The sequence below is a fragment of the Musa acuminata genome, chromosome BXJ3-8, assembly GCF_036884655.1.
Source record: "Musa acuminata AAA Group cultivar baxijiao chromosome BXJ3-8, Cavendish_Baxijiao_AAA, whole genome shotgun sequence".
Taxonomy (NCBI): domain Eukaryota; kingdom Viridiplantae; phylum Streptophyta; class Magnoliopsida; order Zingiberales; family Musaceae; genus Musa; species Musa acuminata.
In genome coordinates, this window is record NC_088356.1 from 47,466,257 (window position 1) to 47,491,040 (window position 24,784).

Genomic DNA, 24,784 nt, shown 5'->3' on the forward strand with positions numbered 1-24,784 from the left:
TCCACATAATACTTCGATGTTGAGTTCAAGAATGCAAACCTAACAATGAAAAGCATAAGAAATTCTGAAAATAAACTGCCATTAAGTTCTTAGAAAGAGAAAATTCAGGAACATCAGGCAAAATGCATATGTGAATTCTGATTAAACAATGAGGAAAAAGATTATATTTCGATAATGCATTTGGAAAAATTTATATATACACTTTTGCTTTTCCTCTCTATAATGCAAATGTGAATTCTGGTTAAACAATGCGGGAAAAATTATATTTCAATTGATAGATTTGGACATGATTAAAACATTGCCGTAAACAACAGATGAGTTTCGAAAGTCTCACAGGATATTATGGAGATATAATTCCAAATGCAATGGATATCAACTCATTAGACAGGAGGAAACCATCTGGATCACTAAGCCGAATGGATGCAACTCCATTACCCATTTCATCATTATCCTCACTCATCTTCAACTCAAACTCAGGGTAAGACAACATATTTCTATCATCATCCATGACAACCACATGCCCACTCTCTACATACTGTCTCAAGGCTTGGCACAAAGAGCGTGCCAGGCTCTTCCCAAAGCATTTTGCAAAGCCCCTCAGGTCAAGACCTTTTGCCGTTCTCAAGGACAGCATCACAACATCCATTGCCATGTCCTTTGTGTCGACACTGATGTCCTCATGAAGCACTACCAATCCATCTTCCAACTTCTGCACCCATTCCTCGTACTCCTTCAATCTTCTTGGCCTTGAAAACCTCACGCCATTGATGTAGCTTGCAGATCCAAGGCCAAATCCATAGAAAGATCTGTTCAGCCAGTAGGTGAGATTGTGCTTGCACTCATACCGATCCTTGCAGTAGCTACTGATCTCATAGTGGCTATAACCTGCCCCAGAAAGCATCCGTGAAGCAGTCCTGTAAAAATCTGCCGACTGCATCTCTGTTGGTAGAGGAAATTCTCCTGGAGTATACCTGTAAACATGATAATTCATGGTGACAAGCATATATGTGCATCTTTAAGCACAAGATTGATGTTTCAGTAGAATACAGCAGCATAAGGGTATTCATGAATGTACTGATAGGTTAAAGGAGGATTTGCTTACAAATGACCAAACTTGGTGCCTTGCTCAACCTGCAGGTCGTAAACGGAGACATGCGTAGGACGAGCACTGATGGCACAGCGCAAGCTCTCTTCCCACATTTCTTGGGACTGATGGGGCAAGGACGAGATGAGGTCCATGCTCCAATTCTGCAGCTCACTGCAGTCGGTGACAATCTCAATGGCTTCATAGACATCCTTCAAGCCGTGGGCTCTCCCGCAAGCCCTCAGCAGCTCCTCCTGGAACGCCTGAACACCGAGCGACACCCGGTTCACTCCCAGCTCAAGCAGCCGTTCCATCTTTTCCTTATCAAACGTTCCAGGGTCCATTTCAATCGACACCTCCGGGCTATCGCACATGCCAAATCTCGACTTCAGCGCGTCGAGGATGGACGAGACGAAGCCCGGAGGGACTAGCGACGGCGTGCCACCGCCGAAGAACACGGTCTCGAGGGGCGAGCAGTCGTCGGACCAGGCTCTGGTCGCCGCAATCTCGCGGAGGAGGAGCTGCACGTAGTTCGAGATTCTGGGGTCGGTGTCCGGGCGGTGCGGCGTGGAGGAACCGAGAGCGATGATCGGGAAGTCGCAGTAGTGGCACCGCTTGCGGCAGAAAGGGAGGTGGACGTAGGCGGAGGTGGGCGGGGGCGGGGGTGGGGACTGGGCCGAGGAGGAATATTTACAAACAGGTGGTGGACGCGGAAGGTACGCCCTGAGGGCGAAGGCTTGAGCCGGTGGAAAGGGAGATGAGATGAAGAAGGGGAGGAAAGTGGATCTCAGCATCTACGTACTAGGGTTTTGTGAAGCTTCAAGCATCAACAATGGCTATATATTGGATGCAGTGACAAAAGGAACCGATTTGGTATAGAGAAGGCCAAGGAAGAGACGCCTTGACTTTGAGAGTCTTTTTCTCGGCTTGCAAAAGGATAAGAAGTTCGCACAAAATCGTATTATATTACTCATTTTTACTGGGATTTTTTAAGGTGTCATAAAAAAAACTTTTATAATTTAAAAAATACTTAAAAATAATAAATTTGGATTAATTACAAATTATTCTTATAGTTACCCGTCTTTAGTATCCTGGTTTTCTAAACTTTAAAATTTTATTTTGAAGTCTCTATAGCTACGAAAGTAAAACATTTAACTCAATTTAGTCCAATACCATCAGATTGAAAGATACATGATAGCATGCGTAGAAATTAAAAAAAATCGATATGTAAAAATATATTTTCAATATCTCAATTACGTTTTCGGTGATAACTGATGGCGACATCATTGGAGGGTACGAGTGGTTATGGTTAGCGAAAATGACGCAATGATTGACGAAAACGCTAGGGACTTTTGCAACGAGAAGAGAAGGATAAGGAGAGAGAACGATGACAAGAAGTGAGGCAAAGGAGAGGAGAAAAAGGACGATACAAATACCGATACTTTCCATCTACATCAGTGTCGATATAAATATAGATGTCAAGCGACCCTTTTTCCCGGCATATGTAAAGCGATGTCGACGTAGATGTAGAGCAACACCGTTCTGCATCTGGATCGACATTGATACAAATGCAGAGTAGAAGAAGGATGAGTGATGGTCAACAACCTATATCGTTTTGCATCGGTCATCCTTCTTCCCCCCTCACGCAAGCTAAGTAGCCAAAATGATAAGAAGGATGAGCATCACCCTTCCCTCGTATCGTTATCTGCATCGACACAAATGTAAAGTGTCATTACTCTGCATTTTATGTTGGCGTTGGTATAATTGTCAAGTGATGTCGATGTAAATACAGAACATCAGTATCTGCATCGTCCTCATCCTTCTTTCCCTTTATCTCATCTCATTGTCGATCTCCCTCCTCCTCCTCCTTTCACAAGAAGATGCAAAAGTCCCTAGTGTTCTCGCCAACCATAACCACTCGTAGTCTCTAGCGACGCCATCGTCCGCTACCACCAAAAACATAATTGAGATATTGAAATTATTTTTTTATCAATAATTTTTGTGCTATTTTTACACCTGCTATATTTTCTGTCGGTAAAATCGATAGCTGAAATTCAATAGTTTACTTTCATAACTATAATGACTATAATATAAATTTTTTAAATTTAAAGACGAAAAGGTTAAAGAAAGAGGTCTACCTATAGGAGATAATATGTAATTAGCCCGATAAATTTTTAAGAAAATATTTTCTTTTTTATTTTTCTCGAGAGAGAGATACCCGTTTTCATATTTTGTACAAAACATCTTTTATTTATCATAATTCTTGAAATATCTCCAATATTCGATTATACGTTTTGGATCAATATATACAGTGAACCTGTTCACCGATTTATATCAATTATCATTGTGCTATTAACCACTTAAATCCTTTTAATGATCTATACTTGTTTATTTCGCGTTTTACTTTATTGGCACGTACAAGCAGATCTTTATATATCAGAAACCCTCTAGAAGATGAACTATCTGTGTAACTCAACAAGGCTTAGTTGATGTGCAAATTCTATCGATAACCCATATCGGTTTTCTTTTTATTTATCATGAAAGATTTGATCATTACATAAATCAACATATTTATATTTTATTACACGTAACTCTTCCTGCGTCAAGCAAGATTGGACGGAATAATAGCAAACCGAGTCCGAGTACTAATAGTACATCAAAATCACATTTTTCATCATTAATATATTCGCTCAAGATGGTGGCACATTAATCTCGGATCTATGCACGTGTTAGCATAGCATCCACTGTATCGATATCGTAGCAATCCCTTTCTTTAGTCATACATTATATATGGGATGAAAGACAGATGGAGCGTTTCATCTCGCGACAAATTTTAGTTGGCTGCATGACTCACGTGCATGCCATGTGACGACGTCCCCTAATGGTCACAATTATTGTACGAGAACCACTGTTCGTCGATAGACAACATGCAAATATCGCTTCTTATCGCTGTGGCCAATTGCGTGTGAGACAGACAGACGGACAGACTCGAGTTTCCAAGTAGGGTCCACTGGGGTCAACCAAGCCGGGGCCCATCGTGCTTCCCATCGTGACTTAAGTCATCCCTTCTTGATCCTGATGCATCGAGTGGCTTCTTATTAAAATCGAATAAAGATGCACGTTGTGATCTTTTTCGAATCAAAATATCCGTAGATTAGGCGCGTTAATTATTCACATGTGTCCTCGAAGATACCGTGTGATGCTTTATGTCGCGACCGCCAAAACCGTATTGGCATATGTAGACACTGTCACTACTGATTCGAGTTGTGACTCGAGTCGTAATTGTGCGAATCCAATTTGGTTTACGTCATAGGTAAAATTCATGATTTATTAATTCATAAATACTATTGTTTATACATCGGCTTTGAGACAGATCGACGTATTTGGGTGATTGATTGGGAGAAATTTGCAGAGACCTGATCAAGATCTATGTAGAAGAAGTATTATTGGACGGTCCCCGTTTACGGATCTGATCACGGGTTCGTTGATTGTAGACACCATCAACGGCAGTGATGGAGCTCGTTCCATCACGCGACCCACGCCCATTTAGATATTTAGATTCGTTGAACCACGTGGGCCTCAGCGCGTCCAAGTCACCATTAGTCGTGTTCTACCTCGGCCACTCGCCCTACCCAGCGATTGACCTTTTGTCGGTCGCACGTGTGTGGGTCACGCTGGGCCCGGCGTCTGTCGCCGCGCCTCGCCCTCTGATGCCCAATCAACGGTTCAAAGATGCGGAAAGGAACTTGTGGTAGTATAAACCTTTACGCGATTTGCTGCATCTATCGGAGTTTCTGGAGTAAATGCAAACGTGGCATCGGCTGCCACCTCACCGCGTATGAGAGGCACGCACGGAATATTCGTAGAAGTAGGATTTCAGGGATATTAGTATATTACCAATTAATTTCATATTATTCTGCGATAAATCCGGCACTCGGTAAGAAGGTGGGTCGGTGGAGGCGCAAGGCGCACTTCGGTCGAGTACAAAAGAGGGAGTCGCTCCATTTCGTCGTCCGCAATCTGCAAGAACGCGTCTTGAGAGGTTCATTCTTCTTCTCTGCGGTATCTCTTCGGGTAATTATTGTTCCTCCCATGGACCTGGTCTTGTCTTTATTCGATTCTGGACTTATGTGCGTAGCTTTGCTCGGTTCTTGGAAGAAATCGGGTTCTTGATTGGATCTTTCTTTCTTCTAAAGGGGAAATTCGAGTTCTTCAATCAGCGAAATGGAGAATTGTTTCATTTCTTGTCTTCTTTTTTTGCTTCACCGTGTGTTTCACCCATGATTGAGTTGGTCTCTGTTCTTGGCTCGAAAGATTCTGTCGCGTATCTTGGAGGTGTGAACTTGATAATCAGATGCGCATTATTTTTGGTTGCATAAACTGTAATTATATTGTTCATTCTTTTATCCTTTGTTCGTCAGTTTTTCTGTGTTCTGTTAGTTGTTGGTGAAAGCTTGCCTGGTTGTTGGAGAAAGACGGGTTCTTGATTGGATCTTTCTTTTTCTAGAGGGGAAATTCGAGTTCTTGAATCAAAGAATTAGGGAATTATTTTATTTTTGTCTTCTCTTTTTTGTTTTCCTTCGCGCTGTGTATTTAACCATGATCGGGTTGGTAGTTGGTCAAGAACTATGTTCTTGGCTTGAAAGATTCCATCGCGTATCTTGGAGGTTTTTACTTGATGCAAACATTTAACATGGTACAAGGGGATTCAGATGCACATTGTTTTTGGTTGCAAAGAACTTTAATTGCAAAAACAAGTAAATGCTATGCTGTTTATCATATGGAATAGTATCATAACAGCATTTGATTCTTTGTCTGCGAGATTTACAAGCATAATACCTAGTAGTTATTTGCTTTATCATTAATTTTTAATATTTCTGTCCCTCGATTTGGAGAAGTTCCTTCTAAGTTTCAAGAATTTTGAAGAAATTGATGAATGTGATGTTTCTATGACTTCTGTTGTAATGTCATGTCTTGGTACATCAAGAACCACCAAGATACGATTTCTTGAGTCTCGTTTTCTGGTTTTTTTCAGGATATTCTTTTCACTCTCTTTCTTTCAATAAGATATTTGTGTAATGTTTTAAGATAGAATCTCATCTGTCCAGAGTGCACAAGTATTTGTTTCTGTGTATAATTATGCAGCTTTTATACAAGAAAGAATAACATCAGAATACTGCAATCAGCCATGTCGACAGGATCCACTGTGTTGGATACATCCTTAAGTAATGTCTCTTTGGGAAGTTCTTTTCCGGAAGACAGAGATACAGAAATCAAGCATGAGGTGAAGTGCCTATCAATAATTGTGCTTGGTGCTTCTGGTGATCTTGCCAAGAAGAAAACATTTCCTGCACTCTTTCACCTTTTTCAGCAGGTTTGTGGCAGTTATCTGTCTTGGTAGCTTGTCATGTAGCTTAATTTGTTACAGCATGTTATTTGGTCCACTAAGTTTCTTTTTCTAACTAGAAGATGAAATGGACATCTTTCTAACTACTTGTTGGACCTAATTATTTTTTAAACGTGCCGTCTTTTATCATTGCTATGGAGATTTTTGACCTACTTATTCTTTGCTTTTTTTGTTGGTCATGTAAAGTGATAAGGCTCACACGCCAGACATATATTCATGTCATGTGTTTGTTAGTCCATTGATCATTTGGTTTTATGAAGTAATATATACTTAACATTTATCTTGTTATGGTTTATTATTACTTGTAAACATGACAAGTTCTTTTTGTTTAGCTTTTTTTATTCATATAGTTATGAGTCTTTAGTTTTCAAGTATCTTAATTTTTGGCTTGGAAACAAATACTCAAGACTCTTTTATGGATAAAAGAAGATGAAGTGGCTGCTGGACCTTATCATGTTGTTATTTGATTTATAATTCCATGAATAGTTATGAGGTTTCTTTTAGTTACTGATTGGTTTTGTGGTGATTTGTGTATATTTCAGCTGATGAAGAGTCCTTTTATATATTTTTTAGTTAATTTCAGGACAATTTAAATTATTTTTCTTATGCTGGGCTTCTGGCATGTTATGATACATTCAAAGTACATGTTAAAAAATGCTAAACTATGTCTAGTTATATTATGAATCATATTTTTCGAACTTTGGTGTTGTCTTGTAAATATCTCTTCATGAAATATGTAGGCACACTAATTTCAAGTTTTTTTCAGTTAAAGCGACTGTATGTTTCGTTTATTTGTGATATATGGTACATGTAATGGATGCAATTACTACACTAATGTTGGCTGGATATAAATAGGGGTTCTTACAAGAGAATGATGTGCACATATTTGGTTATGCCCGAACAAAGCTTTCAGATGATGATTTAAGAGAACGCATCCGTGGGTAAGATTTTGTTGTTGGCATGTAAAATCTTATCAGTAATGAGGTAAAATTTAGGTCTTAATTTTTAAACTCAGATTTTCGAAATGAAACACCATTTTTGTCATTCTACTTTGCCTTTTGGATTATTTAAGATTTTTTGTTATTCATTGAAGACCTTCAAATTATAGCGTTTGGGAATTTGTAGCACTTCAAACTAAATTGTAATGACGAAATTAATATGTTGTAACTAGTTACAAAATTGCTGAAAGGAAACAATCAACATTTTATAAAGCATGATTTTCAATCAGTGAGAAAGGTTTCATTTCTACTAGCAGGATGGAGGATCAATGATGTTATAGATATAAGTTTGATAAACTGAAAGTGTTGTATCTCCTGGCACAGATTATTAATATCATCTAGGTTACTTCTGTTCCTGGATAAATCATAGTTGTTAACTTCCTAGTCTCTGTTGTTTTGAGTGAGCTTGAGAAATTCATGGCATGCACGTGTGGTAAGATCTGATGGAACTATATTGGTGGTTACCCTCTATGTCTGAATTCTGATGAAGTCTACAACTTTATGCGCATAGATAGCATGAGGTTAGGACTTAGAAGCATGTCCTATTAACTCTATTGCTCTATTTGTTGAATAATCTTTGATACTTGAAAAAGCATATGAATGAAAAAGGAAATTTTGAGAAGTATGTTGTTTCATAAATTTAGATGAAGTTGAAGTGATTCGACAACATCTTTGAGTTCTCCAAGAACTTCTGATATAAATGCCTTTCGGTTTTAGCACTGGTGCCATATAACAAAAATAAAAGAAAAAACTGCTAATACAAATTATTTGAAGTGGTTGTTGGTGACAACAACAACAACATATTTTGGGAGCAAGTGAATCATAAATTCTCACTATTAGGGATGCAAAATCAAGTCTATGGAGGATGTGGATTGTTAGCATTTTATGTGGTAAATGAGGTGCTTTGACGATGGACTCCAAGCAGGGAGAAGAAGAAATCGTTGCATATTTTAATCAATTGCATCAGTATCTTGAATGAGACTTATACGAAAAAAGTAATTCTTCGTAGAAACAGACTTTTGCTTCCTTCTCGCAAGGATGTTTCTGTTTTATGTTCAAAAAGATGAAAACTATCACCATACTGAGAAATTGACTAACTTGCCAGAAAGTTCCATCCTGCTACTCTTAACTGATACCAAGGAAAGAGACTGATGCTGCTACCGATATACCAATATCAATATTGCTACTGAGCTGGTGAAAGATCAAGGAGATGTGGTGAACCATACCAAGAGAAATAGCACAGAGATGGAACCAAGCTGGAAAGGCCATTTCTTTTCTTTTCTCCTTAGTTCCATCTACTGTGGCACATGAGAGTGCTAGCACCAAGAAAAGGGCTTCAACCTGTCTATTGAGACAGGAATTGGACTTGGTAGCATTGATGAGGCCTATCATTTGTTCTGGGAGGTTGAGCAGGGTGGCCTGGAAACCATCTTGTTGTCTAGTAGGACATATCACCAAGGTCCCTATCTGTGAACAAAACTAAAGCTTTCAGGATTCTGGTCCCCTCCCTACACTTGACCATTTCCTTGCTCGGGCACCAACTAACCTGGTTTGTTGTCAACATCCTCATTCCCATAACTTCTCAAATTTCTTCTATTCAAAGAAAGGGTCCTCCCATACTACAATATTGAAATTTCTTTTTCATTCAAGCCTTGGCTCCAGAGCCTGCTTGTAAAGACAACCAGTGGACATGCAGCTCCAAAAATAAACTGAGACTTCAGTTGCAGATGATAGTGAGGGTTTTACCTAAAACTCAATTTACATCCAAGCTATACTTTTCCAAGCTCAATTTTTTGGTTTTGTTTCCTACCCTTATTAGCAGGTTTGCTTCATATTTTAGCAAGTAACATATTATATGTTCAACATGAAAGCCTGTCTAACACAAGAAAATATAAGAGCACGGACTAATTCACCATTAAGTCACCATTAGGCTAGCTACTACTACTATAATGCAAGAAAAGTAAATTAAATTAATAGTGGCATATCAACCATTTTTATCTGCACTTTACTAGTCTTTTCTTTCCTCCCATCTTGATTTTATATTGTATGCCTGCTTATTCTCCTGTCAGGTAGAATTTGAAGAAGAAAAAAGGAAAGATTCAGCTTCAATTTTTTATATTCTATTAACATAGACTGACTTTATGTCTAGACTTTGACTTGGCTAATATATGTAGGAAATGGTACTGCAATAGCTAGCTTCATCAAGTCACCATAAATGGCATAACCTTCGTCAGGCCTTCAAAATAGTATGACTATTAATTATGTTTCCTTTTCCTGTGATTACTAAATTCCATAAAGAATGAATTTGATTGTCACATCATGACTATAATATTCCTTCTGAAAATATCTTAGGATTATTACTTAAGAATAGAATAAATTCTAACCATCTGTCAGAGGAAAGACATAGTTGGACTATCCCCATGATGCAGAATCTCAATGGGAGATCTGAAGACCTTGTTTAATCCCTTGAATTATAAAAGAGAGCTTAACAGTTATTTTACATCTTTTGTTCTTTGTTGTCATTGTGCAAGTTGATTTTCCAACAGAAATTGATTATTTTTACTGTTATACAGATACCTCAGCCACAAATCGTCAAGTGGACAAACAGAGGTTCTATCAAGGTTCTTGCAATTGGTAAATTGATTCTCTGCCTCAGCCTCTGTCATTCTTTATCAAGTATGGATAATATAAGGTTTCATTGTCACTTTGCAGATTAAATATGTTAGTGGCTCATATGACAGTGAAGATGGGTTTCAACTATTGAATAAGGAAATTTCTGAGCATGAGATATCAAAAAATAGTCAGCCGGGAACTTCTCGCAGGCTATTTTACCTAGCACTTCCACCTTCTGTTTACCCTTCTGTCTGCAGAATGATAAGAAGATACTGCATGAACCAATGTATGGTTCCCTTAAGTATAATGTCCCATGATAAGTTGCTTACCTTACTGTTGCTAACTTTGATATAGAATTAAATTTGCTGGTACCATTTGTATTTCATATCAAGATTTTTTTGAATTACAAAATTAATTGAGGATTTTTTTCGCTTAAAAATTTATAATTCTTTTAGACTTTCTTTTAAATTTGTACTCTCCTGATTTTATTAATTTTCTTAATGATAAAGTCAGCAGTTTCCACTCTCTAAATGAAACCAGTTTGTAGCTTTCTCCTCACTGTGCTTGTTTCACTATCTTAAAAAAATAAGTTGGAAGTTTTTCTACCTTCACTAAAAAGATTATTGCTGCATTATGGGTTTGGAGAGGATAAATACTGAACATGATTCTGTAATGGTTAAGTCTCAAGGAGTTTTTAAAAGTTCTGCTCATATGATACCTGCAGGAATTTCATGCTATGCTGATGGATCTAGCAACAAACTGCTTTGTGTGTTTTTGATTCATGTTAGCCAGTTAAAACCTTACATATCTTGCAGAATATTATGGGCACATCAATTGCTGATGATTGTTAACCTTGGTGCCAAATCTATATAAATAAATATGACAACATCATTCTGCATAGTTATCATAAGTTGTTATCAGATGAATTAAATACAATCAGCTCAGTTCTTGAGGTTTTTCTGTCGAAGCCTATATTTTCCTGAATGAAGTTTAGTACTTCTGGCAGATCCGATTTGAAGTTTCTTTATAAATTAATCTTACATTAACCTCACATTTCTTCCTTAATCCTTACAAAAGAACAGCTTGTATTTCCAAGGTCGCAAGCCTAGTTATACAACTATTCTCATCCTTTCACTGTATGATTATATTGTGATCATAATGTCTCACCGATTCTTTTTCCATTCTAAACCAAATCTTTCCCTTTTTCTAAAACTGATCTTTCTCAGCTGATCTTGGTGGTTGGACACGTATTGTTGTTGAGAAACCTTTTGGAAAGGACTTAAAATCTGCAGAAGATTTAAGTGCTCAGCTTGGAGAGCTATTTGATGAACAACAGCTTTACCGAATTGATCACTATTTGGGAAAGGAATTGGTTCAGAACTTGGTAACTAAGCGTAACTAGAACTGGTATATACTTCTCTTAACTTTTTATTAATTATTTATCTGTCTCTGCTTGTATTTTCAGCTGGTGGTACGTTTTGCAAACCGCTTCTTTTTGCCTCTTTGGAATCGTGATAACATCGATAATATACAGGTAAGTTTTCCTCTGTGGGGTACTGTATTGTAAGGAACGTGGTTAAATTCTTGAGAACATACAACGTTCTCTTTCTAATGTTGCCTTTTGGTGCAATCATATGATCTTGAAGTCTTCTTTTTCAAAGTGCTCCTAAATGTACCTAAATTTCAGTAGAAGTTGTTTCTCTTAGGTTCATCATGGACATGCTTTTATTCAAAAAAGTGTTCAGTTCACTCTGCATCTAATTAGATATGCAAGTTATATACCGATTTGCAAGTTATCCTCTTTGCCTGGGATTCCTATTTGTAGAATAATATTGTTCTTCAAACTTCTTTCTCAGTAATATGTTAGTGTATAGACAGGTGTTATGTCCCACTTGATTTTCTTAAATGAGTTCTATTTTAACCAATAATCATTAACGGTTACTCAATCACAGTTATGAACTCCTATCTGCTAACCTTTACTTTCATATACTGTTGGAACACTGTCCAGTTTTCTTGACAATTTTCTTTTCTCCAATTTGCTGCATACGTCTGGTCTTCATGACAGCTTGATATCACCATCCACTCATTTCTTTTCTGAATTTTAAACATAACTAGGGTTTTAAAGTTTTAAGGCCTTCCATTCATAGAACTAATATGTGCTTTGGACAGTTTGGTGTAACACTTGTAGGATGTCCAACAATACTTTTAAATCATCCACTGTGTATTTCTATTATCAGCATATGCTTCCAATTAAGGAATTCTTTTATCATATTCTTGGTGTCTAAATTCCACTATACTTTCTTCTTTTAATGTCGACTTCCTCTGCAATTTTGCCGAAGTTCTTGAGGGATATAATGGATGTGGGTGTTAAGTCTGCTTGATGAATACTGAGCTTGTCACAAGAGACATGACCTTGTTGAAGGCCTCTAAAGAACACCAAAATTTTATATTATTAAATGTTGCTATAAGCATGCACTAGAGCATCATAGATATTTTTTGCTCGTAAATTATTCAAAATTGCTCTTAAATGTACACATTCTTTATCTTTTCTGGAAGCCATAGACACCCATGTCAGCCTCAACATCCTCATTTCAACAATGCTAACTTTATGGATATTTTATTTGCTAAATCTTAAGTGCCCAACATTTTATATTTTGTATCTTGGCTAAGTGCATATTTTTGAGAAAAGACAATCCATTCATTATATTCCATGAGTATGAAGGTTCAACCCTTTTTTTTGCTTTTAGAGTCATGGAGCATTTAATATCACATAGAAACAACCTTTGTTTTTTTAGAATGTTTTCTTTATAAGCATGTGTAATTGGTTATGATCTTATCATTAAGAATATTCTAAATTCTAGTATAACTTGGACATTGCAGATTGTGTTCAGGGAGGATTTTGGAACCGAAGGACGAGGTGGATATTTTGATGAATATGGGTATGCTCATTATGTGCATTTTGAAAACTAGGAAGTAGCATTTTCTTCAAACCAAAGATTTATCCTTCAAACTGAGGAACAAATCTTTTATGTTGATACTAGATCGGTCTTTAGAACTTTAGCAAGGTTGAATTGATAAAAAAATATGTAGAACCTCATAATTTAGAGAACTTTTCCAGAGAAAATTCTGCATGTTTTTAGTGAGATTATGACTATAAATATTTTAGCACAAACTCTTATTAAGGTGGATTGCAAATTTTCGCCTGAAATGCTTTGGCATGTACTTTATGCATTGAGATTCAGACGACAAATTTATTGTTTATGTATCTCTCGTCCATACTCACTGCTCATACTGGTGTTTGTTGATTGATCATTGTACATGTAAAGTTAAGATGCATTATGTTTACTTATGTTGTCTCAGTTTAAGACTAATTACACTTGTTATCCTGCAGAATCATTCGTGATATCATTCAAAATCATTTGCTGCAGGTAATCAAAAGCAACCATGCTGTTTTTTTTACTAGTAACCTGTCTAATACAGAATTACTTATGTCATGGAATAGAAAATTGAATTTTTTACTTGTGAGGAAACAGGCAAGATTGATGTGTTTATTCTCCACTAATGTACTTGTTTTAAAAATTGTTTATCTTATTAAAAGCAACAAAAAAATAGAAAATGGCCCTCAGGATCGGAACACTTACTGTTTTACAACCATGTTGGGATCCAGATTTTGAGATATTTGCTTGGACGATAAGCTTTATCGTATGCTTCCAAGACATCATAACAATGAAAGTGCTTGTTACATTTCTGTTATTGTATTGAAAGTTGATATGGCTATAAAAACCCCTCATCTTCCGTAATCCTTTTTTTTCTCTGCCTATCTTGACGCTCTGTTTCTTATATTTGTTTCAATTACCTTTGATCTTCAATTAATGTCCAGGTTATAACTCAAAGAGTTGGTATGGCATACTGATATGTTTTTGGCATTGTATGTCATGTGCCAACATGTTGATCAATATGGCAATTGTTGGTTCTTGAGATTACAATAGTGTTATTAATAGTTTTGCCTGAACAAACCCAAAATTTTACAAGCTTATGGTATCCTAGAAATCTGGTAAAGTTAACACTACTTCACTATATAAATTAATCATATTTCCAACGGCTACCATTTCACAAGATGGGATGTGTTAATTCCTTTTTGGCACAAGAAAATTCTGTGCTATGTTGATTGGCATGTCTCTGACCAAATGACACTGGCCAAAAATTTATTAGCCATGTCACAAGTCGGCATGGCACATGTGAGTATCTCTTTAGCACATGTGAATTTTATTTTTGTTGTCTTCTTCCTTAATTTGTGAATCATTATACTTGAAGAAACAACTATTTTGATTGCATAATAATTTAAGAAATGATAAAATATGTTCTTATATACTGATGCAGGTTCTTCTTATATACTGATGCAGGTTCTTTGTTTGGTTGCTATGGAGAAACCTGTTTCACTTAAGCCTGAGCATATTCGAGATGAGAAAGTGAAGGTCATAACTTATTTTGTATGGCATACAATAAACCATTTATTAATATGGCCATTCTTGACCATCCTATTAGTACAACAAATGAACCACCACATTTGTTTGCCTCTAGTCTAAAACTTGGCCATCTGTGTGGTATATCTTTCTCACCATTTATATCAACTATCAGGTTCTTCAGTCAGTGCTACCGATAAAACTTGAAGAGGTAGTACTTGGACAGTATGAAGGCTACAAAGATGACCCAACAGTTTCTGACAGCTCGAATACCCCTACATTTGCAACTGTTATCTTGCGTATAGACAATGAAAGATGGGAAGGTCACAATTTTCATTTACTACACTTGTCAATGTGTTCAAACATTCCTGTTCATTCTTTTGATGCTCATCTATCTTTGCTATTATATTTAGGGCTCTAGAGTTTGATGAAATGACATAAACAAATTATGAATGACTATTTCCGTGTTGTGCATGTCCAAAATTTTATTAACATTTCCCATGCTCACAGGTGTCCCTTTTATACTCAAGGCGGGAAAGGCTTTGAATTCCAGAAAAGCAGAAATCCGTGTTCAATTCAAAGATGTTCCTGGTGATATCTTTAAATGTATGGCCTTGGAAAATTTGGTTAATGAGACTGTCAGCTAACTAATTTTCTCTTAAAAAGTTTACAGTTTCTCTTGTTCAGTCTCCAGTTCAAGCAATAACATCCAACGTCACAAATTTCTGATGACAATTCACTTCAGCAAATGTTGGGAAACTAGAAATTGAATAGAATTACATTTTATCTGTTTCATATCTGGCCGTCATCTTAGTGTCCTCTACCCTTGTCAGTTAATAACACTCTTATTAACTTGTTTCAGTGTTCTGTTACTAAATGTGCTCAGGTAAGAAGCAAGGGAGAAATGAATTAGTCATTCGCCTGCAACCATCAGAAGCCATGTATATGAAACTAACAGTAAGCCTTAAACTATTGATTTCTGATTTTGTATCATAGCAGAGGCTTACATTATGGAACCAGTATTTACGTCGGAGGCATCTTGTAGGTCTCTGGCTATTTTACTATGAAAGATTTTAGACCTGAGGCATCTTGGTTGACTAAAGGATGAGACTTTTTACGTTATCCGATATAGATAATAGGATGTCATTTATGTGTAGACTTGGATAACACTCTGGGCCTGTTACATGCTATATAGATGATTGTATCTCATTCCATATATAGATAATAGGATGCCATTTAAGTTTCCGTTATTGTGTTAAGAGTACGTTATTGTGTTAAGAGTACTTGATTCTGCTTTAGGAGCCTCTTTGGTGCTTCTTGCTATTTGTGTGCCCTTTGTATAACCATTCAGTTTGTGATTTCTTTATTTTCTTTTGCAGGTCAAGAAACCTGGACTGGAAATGTCAACCATACAGAGCGAACTGGATTTATCTTATGGGCTTAGGTATCAAGATGTCAAAATCCCAGAGGCATACGAACGGTTGATCTTGGACACGTATGCTCCTTAACTTGTTATTAACTTTTATTCACTACCCTCCTATCTTCAATATCAACATAGCTTTTCACATATCAAAGCTGGTAGATTGTCAAGAATTTATAATTTTTTTCTGCTGACTTCTATCTTTCACAATGATATCAGCACTGCTGTACCTTTGGCACAAATCTTTCATCTCTAACAGAAACGTATCGTCTAGTTCACAACTTTGTAATGATGAACCATAATCTAAGTTAATAAACAACCAACTTGTGCTTGTTCTTTGGTGGATTAATAACAAGTGATATATAGGCTTCTGCAGATCAACAACCAGCAATACTAAGCCAAGTCATTTAGTTGTTGTATCTAGAGACTTTCTCAGGGATTTTGCATGCTAAACTACAAGAATGTGTTGACCTTTTTAATGCTTGATATGAAGAAGTTCACAAACCATCTCTTAAGAAAATTAGAGAAGATAGAATGCAGAAAGGCATTAAAATGGAGGCAGATAATTCTAAAACACAAGAGGGAATAAGAAAACATGACCTGGAGTGTGAGTGCAAGATATCTTTGTGTACTGGGTTTTTTAGTAAGTTGCAAAATATGTTTGATCTTCCTAGTATGTCTGATGTTTGAACAGATATAATTTTGCATGAACTTCTCATGCTGAGGAATCCATTTACTACTGCAATTTTCTCTTTAAGATTCAAGTTTTAGCTTTGATTTTAGCATTCCTTGTTCCATTTATGTTCTAAGTCAAAGCTTGTGACTGTTTGGCCATCCAGTCTTCTTTGGCCCTTTGCTAATTTCACATTCCCTTCAGAAACTTGCAATTTACTACAGTGAACTGAAATTTTTGGTCTCAACATCCATCTGCTCATGCATATGAAGTGTAACTTGACAGCTAGTTTACTATTCTTTCTTTCTTACAGAATAAGGGGAGACCAGCAGCATTTTGTTCGCAGAGATGAACTGAGAGTATGTGCATATGCATAGCAAATCTAAGTAACAGAAAAAATCAGTTTGTTCTTATTGTATTCCATGCGTGTTTTAGGTGGCATGGGAAATATTCACTCCTCTTCTACACCGTATCGATGCGGGCCAACTGAAGCCGATTTCGTACAAACCGGGCAGCCGCGGTCCGGCCGAGGCTGATGAGTTACTTGCCAAAGCAGGATATGTGCAAACACACGGCTACATCTGGATACCACCTACCCTGGATTAATTTACTTGATCTATTATTTCCTTGCATATTTCTATGAGCTTGTGTGTATGTGCACCTAAAGCCATGCATGCTTTGCATCAGACATTATCATCTTTCTAAGTGTAACAGTCCCGCAAGTCTTTTTTTTGCCTCTAAAGCATGTCTCCTATTTAAGCTTGTAGTCCACCGAGTGCTAAGTCTTTTGACTGCTGAGTTTCTCCTTTAAATGTACGTTTGGTTTCAGTCAGGAGGCAGTAAACAAAATAAACTTGTGCAAATTCAAGTTCATGGAATTTGGAAAGTGGACCATTTTAATGGATTCATATTTTCTTGTACTCCAAGTCTTTTTTTGAGCCAGTTGCAGGGTGAATTGATAATACTTGAACCTATTCAATGGCCATTATTCCTGGACATAAAAGAAGCCTAAAATTGTCTTTTGCTTGTGCAAGAACAAGATATAGACATTATTCACAGAGCTGAAATGGCAAGATGTTGTCTTCATAGATTCTGTTCCTGTATCTCTGAAATGTTAGGAGAATGCTGGTGGATCATCTATAGCCTCTAAAAGCAGTAGGAGCACAAATTGGAGCTGGCTTGAAATGAAATATCTTTTGAATTGAAGAAGATATAATACATGGGGACATAATAATAAATCTTCTTCTTACTTGGTGGTGGAAAAAAAAAGATTCCCTCATCTTAGTCAATATCCAGCAGTTCAATCATGTCTTATTACATGATTGATACTAGAGTTGATAATAAGATTATCTATCTAAGATGAATAACTCCTGATCTGTGGTCGACATCAAACAAAGAAAAGAGAGGGATTGAATTGAGTAAGGTTGAATTTGATTACTAAGAAAACAAATGATTGATTCCTGGCAAATTTCAGTATCTCCAGTTTCCATTTGCAAGTATGAATTTGCACATCACACAGCATCTCCATAATCCTTAAACAAAAAAATTTCTTCAGAAGGGGTGATTTTGCATTCTATTTATATGGCAAAAAGTAATCTGGGTTATAAATGAAAAAAAACTGCAAATAAAACTGATATAAGTTTGCAACAATAAGAAACAGCAGATTTACATGCCTTGCTAGAGTACGTCAGTCGAAAGAAGCACTTTTTTTTTTTTTTGAACTTAAATGATACTTTGGTGTGTCCAACGATATCGATAGTAAGAACGAAATGGAGAATTAATTGAATGACAACAATTATATCATCTGAAAGTCTTGCATTCATCAGTTAAACAAACAACAGATTATACGCGATTAACGACTGGCAACATCAACCTTTTTTTAACGAGACTGAGGCCGGAAATACTAGAAAACAAACCTGACTAACAACAAAAGATGAAATGTATTTCACACTACTTATGTATCGATGCCCTCAAATAACTATTCATAAACATCATCCCTCAAAAATTTGCTGACCCAAGGAAATGAGCTTCTGGATAATTTGCCGTAGTGCTGGAGCACTCACGGTGCATTTTTTATCAGCAAAACATGAGCGCCCTTCCTCCGCTGCACGACAAAGATGAGGATCCAATGGCACTTTCCCGAGAAATGGGACTCCCATTTCAGTGCACATCTTTGCAGCCCCACCTCCACTGCTATCGAACACCTCACTGCATGCAATCACAGACAGCAGCTCTGGGGCGTTCGATCTAATGTAACTAAGTGCCCACTCGGTTACATCATTCTCATCTCCAGTCTCATTCGACTTCACAAACCTGAAATCTGAGATGGACTGCCACATCCCACTCATGTTCTCAACAACCCCCAGAACCCGGATGCCGACCTTCTTGCAAAAGCTGATCTCCTTGCGCACATCGATCAAAGACACCTGTTGTGGGGTGGTCACAATGATAGCACCATCTATGCCGGTGGCTTGCAGAAACTGAACTATAGAAATATGCTCGTCGGATGTCCCAGGGGGGGCATCCACCACAAGATAGTCCAGCTCTCCCCAATCCACATCCTTCAAGAACTGTTTGATGAGTCCGTTCTTGCGAGGACCCCTCCATATAACAGCCTCATCAGGGTGGGGGAGCATGAAACCAATTGACATGACCCCAAGGTTTGATTCGACATAGACAGGGGACCAACCAAGGTTGCTTTGGTGGATGTCCTGCCCTTCAAGACCAAGCATCTTGGGGATGCTAGGCCCACATATATCTATGTCAAGAAGGCCAACCTGGTAGTTCATCTCAGCCAACGCAAACGAGAGCTGTGCAGAGAACGTACTTTTTCCAACTCCACCCTTTCCAGATAGAACCAGTATTTTGTGTTTAATAGTCGCCATTCTTTCTGCTATAGTCACCATATCTGACAAAAGATTACACATCTCTAAGTAATTTGATCATAGTAATGTATCTAGGAGTTCTAAGTATTACGGGAATAGCAGTTGAAACTTTGACGATACAGAGGTAGGCACTCAACTATTTCAATCAATTAACACTATGTAAAGGTGAGCTCAAAAATCTTGAACAATGAAAGATAATCAAACTTAAATTGCAGCTAACCATGCCTAAAATATATATTTTTTTCTCTAATACTTCAGAAGAGTCTCTCTCTAAAAAGACAGCACATCATAACATCAACATACTGCTGATTGCCTCAAAACATGAGCTCAAAAATCTTGAACAATGAAAGATAATCAAACTTAAATTGCAGCTAACCATGCCTAAAATAATTTTTTTTCTCTAATGCTTCATAAGAGTCTCTCTCTAAAAAGACAGCACATCATAACATCAACATACTGCTGATTGCCTCAAAACATGAACTGTAGGACCTACGACCTAAATAATTATCATCTATCCTGATGATGTAGCCCCGAAAACTTCACCAACTTGAAGACTTCTGATCAGCATCCATCATGATGTTGGAAATAATACTTACTGTTTTTAGTGCCATTAGCAGCTCAATTAACTCTACATAATTTTAGAATGGACTCATGCTAGACATTCCAACAAACTGCTTCTTATGGATCTGTCGTTTTTTGGCAATTTATATAAACAGGCAAAACATAAAATTTAACATATCAGATAAATTCAATATGGCCTGTCTGATCTCACTTTGCCATAAGTTCTTCACGAGGGACATTAAAGGCCTAGCAAAGTACCAGTTGACAAATTTTCTCTTAAGTTGGAAATAAAACAACACCAAACTAAACCAAGCTTCAGAAATCATGCTGAACATTTTTAAAGTTTTCTGGCATTCCTTGCTACCAAGTGCCTAAAAGATTTTCTTGAAAACCAAGGCTTAGATTTATACATACAATTCCTCTCTCATGTTGCATATAGTCTTCCAAGAACAAGCAGCATCATGAAGAATTACTGCACAAATTTTTGACTATTCAAACTCTGCAACAGAACTCAGTCTAGGGTTATATACTATGCCACAAATACGAGAAAAAACGAGAACGTTGTTAATGTAATATGGGAGATTGGAAGAGAAGTACCAGGGTCGGGGCCAGTTGGGGCAGTGGCACAGATTTGCTGATTAGGGCACCCGGCGCAGGCATCTGCCTTCCCCGCCTCCTCCGACTGCGGCCCCGGGCAATCTGAAAACCGTCAGACCACAAGGAAAAAAAGAATCAGAGAAAGAGGAACACAATATCCGCTTAAAATTTGGAAGAGGAAGAAATCTTACGTTCATTTGCGTTCTCTGGGATGTCGTGATTTCCATTCTCCATCTCCTCTCTCTCTCTCTCTCTCTCTCTGACCTTCTGGAGAGGTTGAAATAAACATCGAATAGATATTTATACGGTATGGTAATGAATGACGGAAAAGCCCATGGCTTGGAATCCATTCGATCAAGATCGGACGGATAGCACGCGATCTTTCTCATTTGATACCAACAACAGCGCCGCGGTTGCGTGGAGAGCCCAATAGGGAGATGATGAGATGAGCGCGATTGCGCCCAGATGATGGGATGAGGGCGATTTTGCCCCACCGCGTGGCCTTATCGTCGCCCTTCCCTTCGACCGACGCCCTCCATCTGTTCGTTCGCGCGGCCCTCCGAAAAGAAGTTGCTTTTGCCTCGCCGCGATCCGCGGCGGCTGCGAGGGGCGGCGCGGGGCGTAGGACGCGACACACGGACTCCCCATGGCGTCCTCCGGGTATTGGAAAAGCTAGCGACTTTCTCTGGTTTTTGGTGTATATCCGATCCATTCTCTTTCTCTTCTTGATTGGCTACATGTGTCGTTTCATCTTCCTTGCTTTGCTTCGTCTTCTTCGGTTGTTTTCGCTCTGTCTTAGGGTTTGTTCTAATTCATGCCCTTCTCTGGCGTTCGAAAGTAATGTTTGCAGGAGGTTGAGTCCACAATCATGTTAGATTCGCCCCAAAATATGCTCTTGTTTGTGTTGCAGTAACCAAAGTTCACTAAATTTGATTCTTGGAGTAGTCACATTCTCATTGGCAGAGCTCCTTGTGGACAGGGATTTCTTTCCTGATGAATATCTTGTTTAGATTTGTCGTACAGAATTTGGATTCCATCCAGGATACTGCCTAAGATTTAGATGAAATGGTTGCTCCTTTTGATTTTTTGTTTAGGATGGATCATCATGGTCAAAGGAGTACTACAAAAAGAAAAGGTTCTTGCTATTTTCATCAAAAATCTTACCCATTGAAAAAATCGAGATAAAAATGAATGATTTACCCATCTTGCATTGCATGCTAAGGAATATGGTGAACTGTGTGTATGTTCAACTTTGTCCTATGTTAAAACCGGAAGCATGTCATCTTGATTTGGACATTTTGACTATAATATTTGGGTCTTGCTACCACGGGCTAAGACCTTAAGTATAAAAACCTATCAGGCTAATAAATCTGTAGAAAGATGGACAAAGGAAAGAGGTTTAGAAGCTGAATTTTGATGATTGGGTGGATGGACGGTTTTGAAGGCCAAAGCTAGATTGTCCATAAGCTCACAAAGAGACAGTTCTAGAAGAAGATAATGGAACGAGGAATCAGTATCAGTAAACTTTGCAGTTAATGGGAAATGCACTCAAATAAGTAAAACGATTCTAAAAACCTAAGAAAATTAAGAAACTCTTGATTCTTGAAGTATAATTTATGAATCTATAAAAATGAGTGGTCATATGAGTTTGGTGTTCATCCATGACTCCTGAGATGGAAAAAATTATAGAAACTGACTTTTTGGGGTTCCATAAATATTTAACTTCATCGGGATTTACTGAATTAACTGCTGATCGACACGAAGAAAGCTGTGTGTTATTGGGGTATTCATGCAATATCTGGCTACAGGTTGAAATGGGATTAGAATCTGATTATCTTTTTTCTACACGTGATGCATGGCCTGTAAGTTGACTATGGACATCAGAGTAATTTGTGGAATATCGGGTTCTTGAAGAGGATGTTTTCTCACATTACAAAATGTCACTTTTCTCATGTTGTTTTCACAAGGTAGAACTTTTCTAATTGACATTTCCGAATAGTCCAGTGAAGTAAGTTGAGTATTCAAGTTAAATGCTATATCTAAATGCATCCAATAATTTTGAAGTCTGATAATGTAGTATTTAATCAATATGTTTGTCGTGTACATCTGAACTCTTCATTCAATTAACTACTAGCTTCTTTTTTTTATTTTCTTCATCTATATTTGAACAATTGCTGAAAATAGTGGGATCACTGGTCTCCTATGGGAAAATGTCTAAATGTTTGGTTTCTGGGAACTATTAGGCACCAAAGAATGTAGGAACATTATTGTAAATGTAATTCAAAAAATTTATAGGGCCAATTTCGGAAAACTCTTATCTAATTTGCTATTGTCCTGACCGCAAGTTTAGCATCTAGTGCTTTGCCTATCTGTTTATGATGTCACTTCAAGTGTAGAAAGACATCATGATGCCTTGCAAGAAACATGATCCTAGCATTGGTTTGCAAGAAAGATGAACTTGGCATTGCTTTAGAGGAAAATCTTCTCATTTCATATCAGTTCTACAGAGTCACATGGCTGACATTGTACTTGATTGTCCTATATAGAATTTGGCAGAGGATCACCAGATGTTCCAAAATATTCCTTTCCAAATTAGCACTCTTTTTAAGTTTCTTCTGAAGGGAACTTAGCACTTTCAAGCAAGTCTTTTACTTTCCTGTCTTCTTTATATACCTTGTTACATGATTCTGTGTTCTTCATCTAATGATCAAGCAGTGTATGGTTTTCTTAGGACCCTCCAACCAAGCCTAATTGCCAACTTCGATAGACCAGTCGCATCTATAATGAGTCATTCATGCGTTGGACATGCTAAATTTCTGCCGTCCAAAAGAAACCGCGAAGGTTACATCCCCAGAACTTGTACTGCATCCTCACTACAGGTATATCCACCATCATCGCGGACGACCTTTTGCATTTCATCAGCGTTGGTAGCCTCAGTTCAGCCCACATCTTCTGATGCACCCCAACGATCGGCAGAGTGGTTTGCTCTCCGCAGAGACAAGCTTACCACAAGCACCTTCAGCACTGCCTTGGGGTTCTGGAAGGGCAACCGAAGGTCCGAGCTGTGGTACCAGAAAGTTTTTGCACCAGAAGCAGACATGATTGAGGCACCTGCTAGGGCTGCAATGGACTGGGGCGTGTTCAACGAGCCGGCCGCTATAGAAAGGTACAAGAGTATCACAGGAAGAGATGTTAGCTCTTTAGGCTTTGCAATCCATGCAGAGGCTAGTTACATTTGGCTTGGCGCATCGCCTGATGGACTTCTAGGCTGCTATCCAGACGGTGGGATCTTGGAGGTGAAGTGTCCCTACAACAAAGGTAAGCCTGAGCTTGCGTTGCCATGGCAAATCATGCCATACTACTACATGCCCCAGGTGCAGGGCCAGATGGAGATCATGAACAGAGACTGGGTCGATCTCTACTGTTGGACTCCCAATGGCAGTAGTATATTCCGCGTGTACCGAGATCGTGCATACTGGGATCTGATGCACCGCATCCTTCATGAGTTCTGGTGGGGAAGTGTGGTGCCAGCAAGGGAAGCATTGTTGCTGGGAAGGGAAGCAGATGCCAGAGCCTACGAGCCAAAGCGCAAGCATCAGCTAACAGGGTTGGTTATCGGCACAAGCAGGAAATTAGCTGCCGATGCGAGGCTCCTGTGCAGGGACATTGGAGGCCATATCGAGTTCTTCAGATGATATTCTTATGGTTTGCTCTGGAAGCTGAGAACCACATTTGCTTGTCAGAAAAATCTGTTCAAACCTCACACAAGGCCTTTCTCAACACAACATGAATTCTGTTGAGAAAAGGTTTTGATGATGATGATGAGAAGGCAAAGCTCTCATGTGGTTTGATTGTTGTTTCAGCTTGCTGTTGGATAATATTAATCAAAATTTGTTCTTTGGAATCCAGAAGATATTTCTATTATCATGTCTTGCAAGCTACCTCAGTCTGAAGCAAAGTTTGAGTTGGCTTCCTGTTGTGTGCCAAGATGAAAAACTAGATTTGGTTGCTTGTGTATCTAAGAGAAAAGCCTCTCTCCTTTTCTTGTCCTTCTTGGCAATTCCACTGGGTTTGCCTATTTAG

At 38.1% G+C, this 24,784-nt stretch overlaps 4 protein-coding genes across 9 annotated transcripts; 2 read left to right on the top strand and 2 right to left on the bottom strand.

Annotated features, from left to right (window-relative positions):
• Nucleotides 1-235: 235 nt before the first annotated feature.
• On the bottom strand, nt 236-2,019 carry LOC103996002 (uncharacterized). Its single transcript, XM_009416794.3, has 2 exons — nt 1,103-2,019; nt 236-971 (listed from the first exon to the last, which is right to left on the bottom strand). Exons 1-2 carry the CDS (start codon nt 1,876-1,878, stop codon nt 341-343), a joined length of 1,407 nt encoding a protein of 468 aa, XP_009415069.1. The 5' UTR covers nt 1,879-2,019; the 3' UTR covers nt 236-340.
• Nucleotides 2,020-5,017: 2,998 nt separating this feature from the next.
• On the top strand, nt 5,018-17,578 carry LOC135645575 (glucose-6-phosphate 1-dehydrogenase, cytoplasmic isoform-like). 4 transcript variants are annotated; one of them, XM_065164088.1, is made up of 16 exons: nt 5,018-5,158; nt 6,271-6,458; nt 7,347-7,432; nt 10,063-10,123; nt 10,202-10,388; nt 11,329-11,486; nt 11,568-11,636; nt 12,983-13,041; nt 13,494-13,530; nt 14,506-14,577; nt 14,741-14,888; nt 15,076-15,171; nt 15,452-15,522; nt 15,945-16,060; nt 16,972-17,017; nt 17,094-17,578. In XM_065164088.1, exons 2-16 carry the CDS (start codon nt 6,273-6,275, stop codon nt 17,262-17,264), a joined length of 1,563 nt encoding a protein of 520 aa, XP_065020160.1. In that variant the 5' UTR covers nt 5,018-5,158; nt 6,271-6,272; the 3' UTR covers nt 17,265-17,578. The 4 variants fall into 4 exon arrangements, with proteins under 4 accessions (XP_065020160.1, XP_065020161.1, XP_065020162.1 ...); XM_065164089.1 differs by having other exon boundaries at nt 5,019-5,158; nt 6,230-6,458; XM_065164090.1 differs by having other exon boundaries at nt 5,020-5,126.
• An 840-nt stretch (nt 17,579-18,418) lies between these two features.
• LOC103996000 (cytosolic Fe-S cluster assembly factor NBP35) lies at nt 18,419-21,043 on the bottom strand. The gene is made up of 3 exons (XM_065163834.1): nt 20,893-21,043; nt 20,702-20,803; nt 18,419-19,566 (listed from the first exon to the last, which is right to left on the bottom strand). The coding sequence occupies exons 1-3, from the start codon at nt 20,933-20,935 to the stop codon at nt 18,650-18,652; spliced, it is 1,062 nt and encodes a 353-aa protein (XP_065019906.1). The 5' UTR covers nt 20,936-21,043; the 3' UTR covers nt 18,419-18,649.
• An 80-nt stretch (nt 21,044-21,123) lies between these two features.
• On the top strand, nt 21,124-24,625 carry LOC135645450 (uncharacterized). Of its 3 annotated transcripts, none has more exons than XM_065163830.1 (2): nt 21,124-21,361; nt 23,417-24,625. In XM_065163830.1, exons 1-2 carry the CDS (start codon nt 21,175-21,177, stop codon nt 24,394-24,396), a joined length of 1,167 nt encoding a protein of 388 aa, XP_065019902.1. In that variant the 5' UTR covers nt 21,124-21,174; the 3' UTR covers nt 24,397-24,625. The 3 variants fall into 3 exon arrangements, with proteins under 3 accessions (XP_065019902.1, XP_065019903.1, XP_065019904.1); XM_065163831.1 differs by having other exon boundaries at nt 21,204-21,361; nt 23,433-24,625; XM_065163832.1 differs by having other exon boundaries at nt 21,266-21,396; nt 23,433-24,625.
• Nucleotides 24,626-24,784: the final 159 nt, after the last annotated feature.